At 43.2% G+C, this 13253-nt stretch overlaps 1 protein-coding gene across 1 annotated transcript in view; it reads left to right on the plus strand.

Moving 5' to 3' along the window:
• The window catches only part of LOC139746645 (uncharacterized), a 191983-nt gene that overhangs the window by 143517 nt on the left and 35213 nt on the right, over positions 1-13253 (plus strand). The window contains exon 2 of the mRNA XM_071658068.1: positions 12865-13215. Coding sequence (XP_071514169.1) covers positions 12865-13215 — 351 coding nt within the window. The remainder of the gene's footprint in view (positions 1-12864; positions 13216-13253) is intronic.

The following is a 13253-nucleotide window of genomic DNA, read 5'->3' on the forward strand; positions in this document are numbered from 1 at the left end:
ATATAGCTGGGACATACAGCTGGGGCATACAGCTGGGTCATACAGCTGGGGCATACAGCTGGGACATACAGCTGGGACATACACCTGGAGCATGAAGCTGGGACATACAGCTGGGGCATACAGCTGGGGCATACAGCTGGGTCATACAGCTGGAGCATACAGCTGGGACATACAGCTGGGACATACAGCTGGGTCATACAGCTGGGACATACAGCTGGGACATACAGCTGGGTCATACAGCTGGGACATACAGCTGGGACATACAGCTGGGTCATACAGCTGGGACATACAGCTGGGGCATACAGCTGGGTCATACAGCTGGAACATACAGCTGGGTCATACAGCTGGGACATACAGCTGGAGCATACAGCTGGGTCATACAGCTGGGACATACAGCTGGGGCATACAGCTGGGGCATACAGCTGGGTCATACAGCTGGAACATACAGCTGGGACATACAGCTGGGACATACAGCTGGGTCATACAGCTGGGACATACAGCTGGAGCATACAGCTGGGTCATACAGCTGGGACATACAGCTGGGGCATACAGCTGGAGCATACAGCTGGAGCATACAGCTGGAGCATACAACTGGGACATACAGCTGGAGCATACAGCTGGGACATACAGCTGGGACATACAGCTGGGACATACAGCTGGAGCATACAGCTGGGTCATACAGCTGGGACATACAGCTGGGACATACAGCTGGGACATACAGCTGGAGAATACAGCTGGGACATACAGCTGGGACATACAGCTGGGGCATACAGCTGGGACATACAGCTGGGACATACAGCTGGGTCATACACCTGGAGCATACAGCTGGGACATACAGCTGGAGCATACAGCTGGGACATACAGCTGGAGCATACAGCTGGGACATACAGGTGGGACATACAGCTGGAGCATACAGCTGGGACATACAGCTGGAGCATACAGCTGGGACATACAGCTGGAGCATACAGCTGGAGCATACAGCTGGGACATACAGCTGGAGCATACAGCTGGGACATACAGCTGGAGCATACAGCTGGGACATACAGCTGGGACATACAGCTGGAGCATACAGCTGGGACATACAGCTGGGACATACAGCTGGAGCATACAGCTGGGACATACAGCTGGAGCATACAGCTGGGACATACAGCTGGAGCATACAGCTGGGACATACAGCTGGGACATACAGCTGGAGCATACAGCTGGGACATACAGCTGGGACATACAGCTGGAGCATACAGCTGGGACATACAGCTAGGACATATAGCTGGGACATACAGCTGGGGCATACAGCTGGGACATACAGCTGGGGCATACAGCTGGAGCATACAGGTGGGACATATAGCTGGGACATACAGCTGGGGCATACAGCTGGGACATATAGCTGGGACATACAGTTGGGGCATACAACTGGGGCATACAGCTGGGACATACAGTTGGGGCATACAGCTAGTGCTGCTGCTGCTGCTGCTGTACTGAGGCCTGAGCTGCTGTACTGAGGCCTGAGCTGCTGTACTGAGGCCTGAGCTGCTGTACTGAGGCCTGAGCAACAGGAGGAGCTGAGGTGTAACGATTAAACATTCTTCAGTTTACAAGGACGATGGTAAAATCGCATGCAATCTAATCCGGTTCTTGGCGCATCGAAGGTCGACACACTGAGTCATGTTGCATTAATCTCAATGGGTAAGTTAGAGGCGGTCAAGTGAGTTGCCCTTTTTGTCCCACTTATCCTGTGAGGATCGGCAAGGACCGCTGTGGGAGGGGTGGAGGCAAGTCTCTTCCCTTTCCATTTGGAAGAAATTCTGGCACTGGAAGTATTCAGTTCTTTATATGGAGTGATGCCACACAAACTCTGCTCTTCATTGTACACTGTGTTGATTGACAAATGGGATTAAGGGAGCGTACAAAAATCTTTTTTGATTGGGATTGATAGAATTTTTGCTCATCTGCTGTTGATATCACACATTCTGTTTGATGGATATACTTTGAACTTCAAAGCCAGAGAGGTTTTTTTTTATATGTATGTATACAGTGTATAGTGTGTCTGTTATTTTTCCCAATATTTGATTTTGACATTGATTTGAACCATTAGAAGATAAACCTTGTTTGAAAGATGAAGACAATTTCTCGTATTATACAGACCCTCGAGCATTAATAGCTTCTCAGTAAAGGACCAAATTCAGATGTGAGGAGAAAGACGAATTATCAAGATCTGGTTGTGTGGTTTTTCGCTTAGGGGAGAAAACATATGATTTTAACACCGATTTTGGTAAACGCCAAATGAAACTCCTGGTTTTTAAAAAGAACAAAGAGAAATTTCTTTCCATATCTTTTCACTATATTTATATTTAGCCAGAGACTAATTTCTGCGAAAGTTGTCCGAGGTCTTTCTAAAGCTTCTGTAGCCCAAAGCTGCGCTACTTTCAGTAACAGGGAAATGCAGACTACATGGGAGTGAGAAGTTCTTTGACGAGACTGTACTCCCAGTGATACAGTCTCCCCAAAAGGTGACTTTTCAACTCGCAGTGTAACCTCGAGGAGGCGGAGTCCGGTAACACCTTCTCCTCTCTATGTCCCGCTTGAAAGCACTTATCACCAAAGGAAAAATAATACTAGAAAGGGACGAGAGTTATAATCAAGGTGGAGGATCTTAACTTGTGAGAAGTATTACAACCTTCCTGACCCTCTCTAACGCTACAACCCGTTCTCCTGCTCCTCTCTACGCCCACAACCCGTCCACCTGACCCTTTTATACGCTCACAACCTGTCCTCCTGACTCTCTCCACGCCCACAACCTGCCCCGTCACTCTCCACGCCCACAACCTGCCCCGTCACTCTCCACGCCCACAACCCGTCTTCCTGACTCTCTCCACACCCACAACTCCTCCTCCTCCTCTCCACGCCCACAACTCCTCCTCCTCCTCTCCACGCCCACAACCCGTCCTCCTGACTCTCTCCACGACCACAACCCGTCCTCCTGCAGCTCTCCACTCCCACAACTTCTCCTCTCCACTCCCACAATTCCTCCTCCTCCTCTCCACTCCCACAACTCCTCCTCCTTCCTCTCTCCACGTCCACAACCCGTCCCCGTGACCCTCTCCACGCCAACAACCCCTCCTCCTGCCCTTCTCCACGCCCACGACCATTCCAAGCTACAGCCCCTAACGCCTAAGCACCCTCTCCACGCCCCAACCCCACCCCATCTTACCCAGAGTGTCCAAGCGTTTGACTCCGTCATAAGCGGCTGACCAAGCGATCCAATCCTCTGCTATGTGATCCGATCCCTTGTGCTCAACACCTTGAAGAGGATTACCCGGGTTGTCTTACAGGAAGGGGCGAGACCCGCCGGATTACTGCTGTGTTTATATCGTGAGAAACGACGATTTAATGCCAGAGTTATGTCCTGAGTTTGGTGGGGAGGAAGTGGATGTGGGGAGGATTGTGGGGGAGGTTATGTGGGCCCTAGGGCTCACCCACCCCTCCACGAGATGGTCTGATGAAACACACACACACACACACACACACACACACACACACACACACACACACTGACCATGAGTCACCCCGGGCCAGCCCAGGGTCGAACCTGCAAGGGTTCGAATCCTGGGTGTGGCAGTCGGCCTACACCCAACCCAGGTGTTCATCCTCCCCTTGGGGCTGGTCGATAAATGGTTACCCGGCTTAGGCTGGTGTGTGTGTGTGTGTGTGTGTGTGTGTGTGTGTGTGTGTGTGTGTGTGTGTGTGTGTGTAAAGACATGGTACATATATTTAAGGTTAAGAGACGTGGGCAACACGGGTGTAAAACTCTCTCCCTGCAGCACACAAACAGGTAATTCCACACATCCAACATCATCCCCTGGAGTCTGGTCGATAAATGGGTACCTGGCTTAGAGTGGGGGTGCGTGTGAGTGTTTGTACGTGTACACACCAAAGGTAAGGACCTGATACATGCACGAGGGGGCAAACATGAGGGTTAAAACACTCTCCTCATAACACACAAATGGTATCAACGCCTACAAACAGGCAGGAGTGTGTTCAACCACACGACTGGAGAACTTCCCCTCCCTCCATGGTATACAAATGGGTAATTAATTACACAAAGGGATCTGATTGCACTGTGGGAAGGGGGGGGGGATGAATGAATCTGACCCTCTGGCTGAGAGAGAGAGAGAGAGAGAGAGAGAGAGAGAGAGAGAGAGAGAGAGAGAGAGAGAGAGAGAGAGAGAGAGAGAGAGAGAGAGAGAGAGAGAGAGGAGTGTGTGTGTGTGTGTGTGTGTGTGTGTGTGTGTAAGTTATTTTCTGCACATTTTCCATACGCAGTTTTTCTCTATATCCTCTGGTAAAATGCTAGACAATCTTTCCATTTCTTTTCGTTTCGATGCCACACATTTTCGATCAGTACATTTTTGGTATATACTTAAAAAGTGTTTTTAGTTACTAAATTATTGTTCTATCCTTTACTAAATTATTCTGTTTTATTCTTCATTTGATTATCCTGTTTCATCCTTTATCTATTTATTCTGTTTCATCCTTTATTCAGTTATTGTTTTATCCTTTATTTGATTATCCTGTTTTATCTTTTATTTAATTATTGTTTTATCCTTTATTTATTTATTCTGTTTCATCCTTTATTCGGTTATTCTGTTTATACTTTATTTATTTATTCTGTTTCATCATTTATTCAGTTATTCTGTTTATACTTTATTCATTTATTCTGTTTTATCCTTTATTTAGTTATTCTGTTTTATCTTATGTCGCCTTTGATTTCTTTTGGTCATTATCAGGTCATGACGTGTCATGTCCACTTCAGGTTGTGATGTCCAAGTGGGTTGTTTGGTTGGGATATTAACCCTATCCATTGCCAGGGTCATTATGGCCGTTGATGTCAAGCTATTACTCCATCCACGAAGCGAAAAATCTCTGCAATCATGTGTTAAGTATAATTCTCAGACCACATACACTCTCACTGTGTATATAACCCATCTGGAAGTTAACTGTGTATATAACCCATCTGGAAGTTAACTGTGTATATAACCCATCTGGAAGTTAACTGTGTATATAACCCATCTGGAAGTTAACTGTGTATATAACCCATCTGGAAGTTAACTGTATATAACCCATCTGGAAGTTAATTGTGTATATACCCCATCTGGAAGTTAACTGTGTATATACCCCATCTGGAAGTTAACTGTGTATATACCCCATCTGGAAGTTAACTGTGTATATAACCCATCTGGAAGTTAACTGTGTATATAACCCACCTGGAAGTTAACTGTGTATATACCCCATCTGGAAGTTAACTGTGTATATAACCCATCTGGAAGTTAACTGTGTATATAACCCATCTGGAAGTTAACTGTGTATATAACCCATCTGGAAGTTAACTGTGTATATAACCCATCTGGAAGTTAACTGTGTATATAACCCATCTGGAAGTTAACTGTGTATATAACCCATCTGGAAGTTAACTGTGTATATAACCCATCTGGAAGTTAACTGTGTATATAACCCATCTGGAAGTTAACTGTGTATATAACCCATCTGGAAGTTAACTGTGTATATAACCCATCTGGAAGTTAACTGTGTATATAACCCATCTGGAAGTTAACTGTGTATATACCCCATCTGGAAGTTAACTGTGTATATAACCCATCTGGAAGTTATTTGTGTATATACCCCATCTGGAAGTTAACTGTGTATATAACCCATCTGGAAGTTAACTGTGTATATAACCCACCTGGAAGTTAACTGTGTATATAACCCATCTGGAAGTTAACTGTGTATATAACCCATCTGGAAGTTAACTGTGTATATAACCCACCTGGAAGTTAACTGTGTATATAACCCATCTGGAAGTTAACTGTGTATATAACCCATCTGGAAGTTAACTGTGTATATAACCCATCTGGAAGTTAACTGTGTTTATAACCCATCTGGAAGTTAACTGTGTATATAACCCACCTGGAAGTTAACTGTGTATATAACCCATCTGGAAGTTAACTGTGTATATAACCCACCTGGAAGTTAACTGTGTATATAACCCATCTGGAAGTTAACTGTGTATATAACCCACCTGGAAGTTAACTGTGTATATAACCCATCTGGAAGTTAACTGTGTATATAACCCATCTGGAAGTTAACTGTGTATATAACCCACCTGGAATTTAACTGTGTATATAACCCATCTGGAAGTTAACTGTGTATTTAACCCATCTGGAAGTTAACTGTGTATATAACCCATCTGGAAGTTAACTGTGTATATAACCCACCTGGAAGTTAACTGTGTATATAACCCATCTGGAAGTTAACTGTGTATATAACCATCTGGAAGTTAACTGTGTATATAACCCATCTGGAAGTTAACTGTGTATATAACCCATCTGGAAGTTAACTGTGTATATAACCCATCTGGAAGTTAACTGTGTATATAACCCATCTGGAAGTTAACTGTGTATATAACCCACCTGGAAGTTAACTGTGTATATAACCCATCTGGAAGTTAACTGTGTATATAACCCATCTGGAAGTTAACTGTGTATATAACCATCTGGAAGTTAACTGTGTATATAACCCATCTGGAAGTTAACTGTGTATATAACCCACCTGGAAGTTAACTGTGTATATAACCCATCTGGAAGTTAACTGTGTATATAACCCATCTGGAAGTTAACTGTGTATATAACCCATCTGGAAGTTAACTGTGTATATAACCCATCTGGAAGTTGTCTGGTTGGTTGGGCTTAAGAACTATCAATTGCCAATGGTCATTAAGGCCTTCAGCGTTGAGTTGCAGCAGCCACCATCTGGATAATCTCTAACACCTTCTTCTTCAGGTGTCGAGGATGAGTCTAATACTACAGACACCCTACTACCCTCACTGTGTCTGTGGCTCACCTGCTGGCTCGCTCAGCCTCTCACGGTAGCTCTCTATGTCCTACAATCTCGAATTGGCTCGTGAGGTAGTTCTACCTCATTTTGTATAACTTGCTTAGAGGCTGACCACACTACACAGTACTACTCAAATTTGCATTTTTGATTTTCAAATGAAAATTTTTTTCAATCGTTTTTTATATATCGTTCGTAGGAAAGTTCTAAGCATCGTTTGGGTTCACTAGTGTGATTTGCATGTTCTAAATTCCAGTCCTTTATTTATAGCTGCTCGTACGTGATTACCCAGGCCTTGCCCGAGTGCTATCCTTCCCTGTTGGTCCTGTGTGGGATGTTACCGTCCTGTGTGTGACGGCTCTACATAGGCTTGGCTGGTCAGGCTCCTCTAAGTTCTCGTCTACCCAATCTTATATTTTCTTTAAGTTAAATGAGACGGCACGGGCAACTGAATGCCCAAATCAAGTCCATTTTAACAAGTACACACACACACACACACACACACACACACACACACACGTAGACACAACACACAAACACATATAGACTTGGTCCCAAGGGAGGATGAATAGTTAGGTTGCCACCATCAGGATTCGAACCTATGCAGACTCGACGATGGGCGGCCCGTGAATGTGTTATGGTCACTCAAAATCTTTTTCACTCCATCTTTCCACCTCCAATATGGTCTCCCACTTCTCCTCGTTCCCTCCACCTCCGACACATATATCCTCTTGGTCAATCTTTCCTCACTCATTCTCTCCATGTGGCCAAACCATTTCAATACATCCTCTTCTGCTCTCTCAACTACACTCTTTTTATTTCCACACATCTCTCTTACCCTTTCATTACTTACTCGATCAAACCACCTCACACCACACATTGTCCTCAAACATTTTATTTCCGATACATCCACCTTCCTCCTCACAACCTCGCAACCACATAACAATGTTGGGAGTACTACTACTTCAAACATACTCATTTTCGCCCTCTTAGATAACGTTCTTTTCTTTTTACACATTCTTCATTGCTCCCAAACCTTCACCCTCATTCCCACCCTATAACCCAATTCGGCTTCCATTATTCCGTTCGCTGCTATATCCGCTCCCAGGTGTCCAAAACACTCCATTTTCTCCAAGTTTTCTCCGTTCAAACTCACACCCCGATTAATCTGTCCCTCAGCCTTGTTAAACCAAATAACCTTGCTTTTATGAATATTAACTCTCAACTTCCTTCTGTCACACACTCACCCAAACTCATTCACTAACTTTGCAGTTTCTAACCCGAATCAGCCACCAGAGCTGTATCATCAGCAAATAATAGCTGACTCATTTCCTAGGTTCTCTCATCCCCAACAGACTGCACATTCGTCCCTCTCTCCAAGACTCTCGAGCCTCAGCCATAAATAGATTGAACAAACATTGTAACATCACCCACCCCTGCCACAGACCAACCTTCACTAGGAACCATTCAATCTCCTCTCTTCCTACTCGCTCACATGCCTTACACCCTTGATAAAAACTTCTCACTTCTCTCAGCAGCGTACCTCCCACACCATATACTCTTAAGACCTTCCACAAAGCATCTCTAGCCACACTGTCATATGCTTTCTCCAGATCCATAAGTGCTAAATACAAATCCGACTGGTTCTCTAAATATTTCTCACATATTCTTTACAACAAACAGCTGATCTACACACCTAAAACCACTCTGCTCTTCCCCAGTCTGATGCTCTGTGCATGCCTTCACTCTCTCAGTCAATTCCCTCTTATACAATTTACCAGGTGCACTCAACAAACTTATGCCTCTGTTGTTTGAACACTCACCTTTGTCACCCTTACCCTTTTTTTTTCTTTTTACAAAAGCGCTGTATATGCATTCCGCCAATTCTCAGGCACTTCATCGTGATCCATACATTCACTGAATATCCTTACCAACCATTCTACGGCACATTCACCCCATTTCTTGATAAACTCAACTGTAATACTATCCATTCCCACCGCCTTGCCGGATTTCATCTTCTGCAAGGTTTTCACCACCCGTCTCTTCATCAAATCATTCTCCCTAACTCTCTCACTTTGCATACCACCCAGACTCAAACACCCTATATCTGCCACTCTATAATCATACACATTCAACAGTCCAACGTACTCACTACATCTCTTCACTTCATCACTTCCTGTTACCACTTCTTTTGCCCCATTCATCGATTTTACTGTTTATTGTTTTATTTTTCGCACATTATCAACCTTCTTAAGTATCTCATTTTTCCGAAAGTTTCCTGATAATCGTTCATCACATCTCTCTTTTGCCCTCTTTTCCAACCCCTACACCTTCCTCTTGACCTCCTGCCCTTTTCTCTTATATATCCCTCAGTCATTCATACTCCTTCCTTGTAAGTACAGCCCAAACTTATCTTTTCTTTTTCACCAGCAAGTTTACTTCTTCATACTACCACTAACTACCCTTTCTCATACCTTTCTCATGCACTTGCATCTCTTGCACATCCCCGCACTACTTCCCTAAACGCAACCCATTGCACACCCATTCTCCTTCCTTCACCTACTCTCACCTTCTGCCATTTGTCACTTAAAAGTGAGGCGGGATTATAAATACTGTATCAAAGTACACTACCCAGTCTTATCGTGTCCTTAAGACTTTTAGCCTTTAGTCTAGATTATAACGAGCGTAAGAAATCCCGAGGCTTAATATCATCCAATGATAACTGAGGTTAAACGTGGGCGAAAGATGAAAACTTCTACTTGGCTGGATGGGGGTCTTGCCCTGAGGTTCTTTAGCAACTTTACGTATTTTGTTTTCATTTCTATTTCCACTGCTTGGTATGAGGACGAGTGTATACATGGTAGGAGTGCACGAGAGACCTCATATACTCGTGAGCATGTGTGGGTATACGTGTAGTATACATCTGATTAATTCCTTATGTATGACGGTACAATCTTTGAGTACGACTGCATGATCCTTGAGCACATCGGTACAGTTCTTAGGTATGAGCCTAGTTCTTGGGTGGGACGTGTTCATGTTGGGCACGACCCTCACGTCAGGTCAAATGTGAGGCCGCCATACCTAAGGGTCTTACCTTGCAAGCTCAACAGAAACGCGTCCCAGCCAAGCAATATCTCGTCCCAGGCCAATACTATAAAGTCCCAGCCAAGCAATCTCTCGTCCCAGGCAATACTATAACGTCCCAGCCAAGTACTTTCACGTCCTGTGCCGATATTTACACGTCTCAGGCCAATTACTTACACGTCCCAGGCCTAGAATAACACGTCCCAAGCCCAGCAGTCCAGCCCAGCGCTGACACTTTCCAAGGCCCAACACTGCACTAGAAATCCTCATCTGAGCAACCCAAACACCTCTGTTCCGTCTTCAGCGATTCTCTTCGTCAGTCAAAATGCCCAACTAATTGGAAGACTTCAATACATCTCTCGCCTAAATTGAAGTCAATAACCCCACAGTCTCTATCAGTGAGTAGCGACCTATTGCCATCAACATGATCCACAGTGGCATCAGGGATACTGCAAGTTTCAAAGGCTTTCATCAGTTTTGGCTTCTCTGTCATCTACTCTTCCGTTAGTCTCCTATAAATTCTCTGTGCCAACCTAGAGAGACACAAGACCTCTGGCTCTCTTTATCGTTACCTATGCAAAATCGTCCCGACTGCTCATCCATGACATATTCATCCACAAAACCATCAACCATAAGGCTAAGAAGAAGTCTCATTCCATAGCTTGCAGACTTACGTGGTCGAGCTTTTCCATCATCTTCCAGTCACTCATTTGTGTTGTCCTACTGACCACAAAGATGAAATCTTTGTTTTATCTTATCCTCATGAGGTATCCCTCGATGGATGCACCTGTTTGATGAAGAAGGTCGACCATTCTACAATTGGTATTGCCACTGACAGCACTTCTCCCAACTCCATCACATTTCCAGAACACCTGTACTAGATTCCAGAACTGAGTCAGAGCCTACAACTGCTCCATCAAAGGGACTAAGATCATTAATCATGTACGGTAGTCTCGCGACTCACGATGCTCCACAACTTCTTGGTGTCACATTAACACGACACAACTAAACTGGAAAGAACAGGCCATTCTTATCATCATATACTCCAGTTATCGTCTTTATATTTTGAGTTAGATAGATATAGATAGACTCCGTCTGAACTCAGGAATCTCCAAACATAACTCATTTTTTCCAAGTTCACTCCTTCTTGGTCTGCCTCATTCTGAACTACATAACAGGGTCTCCCTAAGGTGAAGAACAAAGTACGAAAAGTTCAATCGTGGTCTCTCATAGACCACCAAACAAAAGGTGATAAAAACACTGGTCCTCCGAACTGCCTCTAACCATCACCTGAAAGGTTCATCCAAGAGTACAAAAATAGGTTAGTCTACCTCCTTGCCATCATCACATCCTACTACCTGGGATCCCTCGTACCCACACGGCAGGTCGACATCACGATCGTATCGAGTCTACCCGATCTCGTCCAGACTGCTGTAAGAACAGTCACATCCAAACCATTATGAATATCTTCAGTGATCATCAGTAAGCCGTCACTCTGGTGTCTGAGTGCACACTAAACATCCTTCTTTATAGCATCAGTTTATATTCTCTCTCTCTCTCTCTCTCTCTCTCTCTCTCTCTCTCTCTCTCTCTCTCTCTCTCTCTCTCTCTCTCTCTCTCTCTCTCTCCCTCTCTCCATATAGCTATCTCCATAAACAAAGAATTATTATTATTATTATTATTATTATTATTATTATTATTATCATTATTATTATCATTAGTATTATTATCATTATTTTTATTCTTATCATTATTATTACTATTATCATTATTATTATTATTATTATTATTATTATTATCATTATTATTATTATTATTATTATTATTATTATTATTATTATTATTATTATCATTATCATAATTGATACTATTATTATTATTATTATTATCATTATTACTATTATTATTATCATCATTATTATTATTATTATTATCATTATTATTATTATTATTATTATTATCATTATTATTATTATTATCATTATTATTATTATTATTATTATTATTATTATTGCTATCATTATTATTATTATTATTATTATTATTATTATTATTATTATTATTATTATTATTATCATCATTATCATTATTATTATTATCATCATTGTTGTTGTTATTATTATCATTATCAGTATTAATATTAATATTATTACCATCATTATCATTATAGTATTACTATAATCATTGTTATCATTATTGATATCACTATTATCGTCATCACTCTCATCATTGTCATAATTATTATCATTATCATTATTGTTATCATTATTGTTATCATTATCATTATTGTTATCATTATCATTATCATCATTTTCATTATCATTATCATTATTGTTATCATTACTATTATCATCATTATCATTAGTGTGATCATTATTATCATTATCATCATTATCATTACCATTATTATCATTTTCATTGATATTATCATTATCATTAATATCATTATTATTATTATCATTATTATCATTATTGATATTATTATCATTATCATTATTATCATCATCATTATTGTTAATATTACCATAATCATTTTCATCACTATTGCTTTCATTACTATCGTTATCATTATCATTATTGTTTTTATTACGCCACTAACGCCTTGCCTCCTTCTCCTCCTCCTCCTCCTCCTACTGCTGCTGCTCCTGCTGCTGCTACTGCTCCTCCTGCTGCTGGTGCTGCTGATGGTGCTACTGCTGGTGGTGCTGCTGCTCCTGCTGCTGTTGATGCTGCTGCTACTGCTGCTGCTGCTCCTGCTGCTCCTGCTTCTGCTGGTGTGGGTGTACGTGCTCCTGCTGGTCCTGCTGGTGCTCCTGCTGCTCCTGCTTCTGCTGGTGTGGGTGTACGTGCTCGTGCTGCTCCTGCTTCTGCTGGTGTGGGTGTACGTGTTGGCAGACGTGGCGCAGAGTCTGCACATCAGCAAGGTGGAGGTGCCCTCGCCCGTGGCCGTCGGGGAGAGCGGCTGGCTCCAGTGCCAGTTCGTGGATGAGGGCGAGAGCATCTACGCCCTCAAGTGGTACCTGGGCCTGGACGAGTTCTACCGCTGGACGCCGGCAGAGAACCCCCCGGTCAAGACCTTCCCGGTCAGGGGCGACCCCCTCACCGTGGACACGGCCGCCTCCCACAGGGGCCGAGTCAGGATACACCATGTTACCCTGGGGGCTGCCGGCGTCTTCCGCTGCGAGGTGTCTGCTGAAGCCCCAGCCTTCCATACTGAGTCTGCTGTGGCCACCATGACTGTTGTGGGTGAGTCTCTGCTGCTGTTGTGGCCAGCATGACTGTTG

Source organism: Panulirus ornatus, chromosome 65 (genome assembly GCF_036320965.1).
Source record: "Panulirus ornatus isolate Po-2019 chromosome 65, ASM3632096v1, whole genome shotgun sequence".
NCBI lineage: Eukaryota > Metazoa > Arthropoda > Malacostraca > Decapoda > Palinuridae > Panulirus > Panulirus ornatus.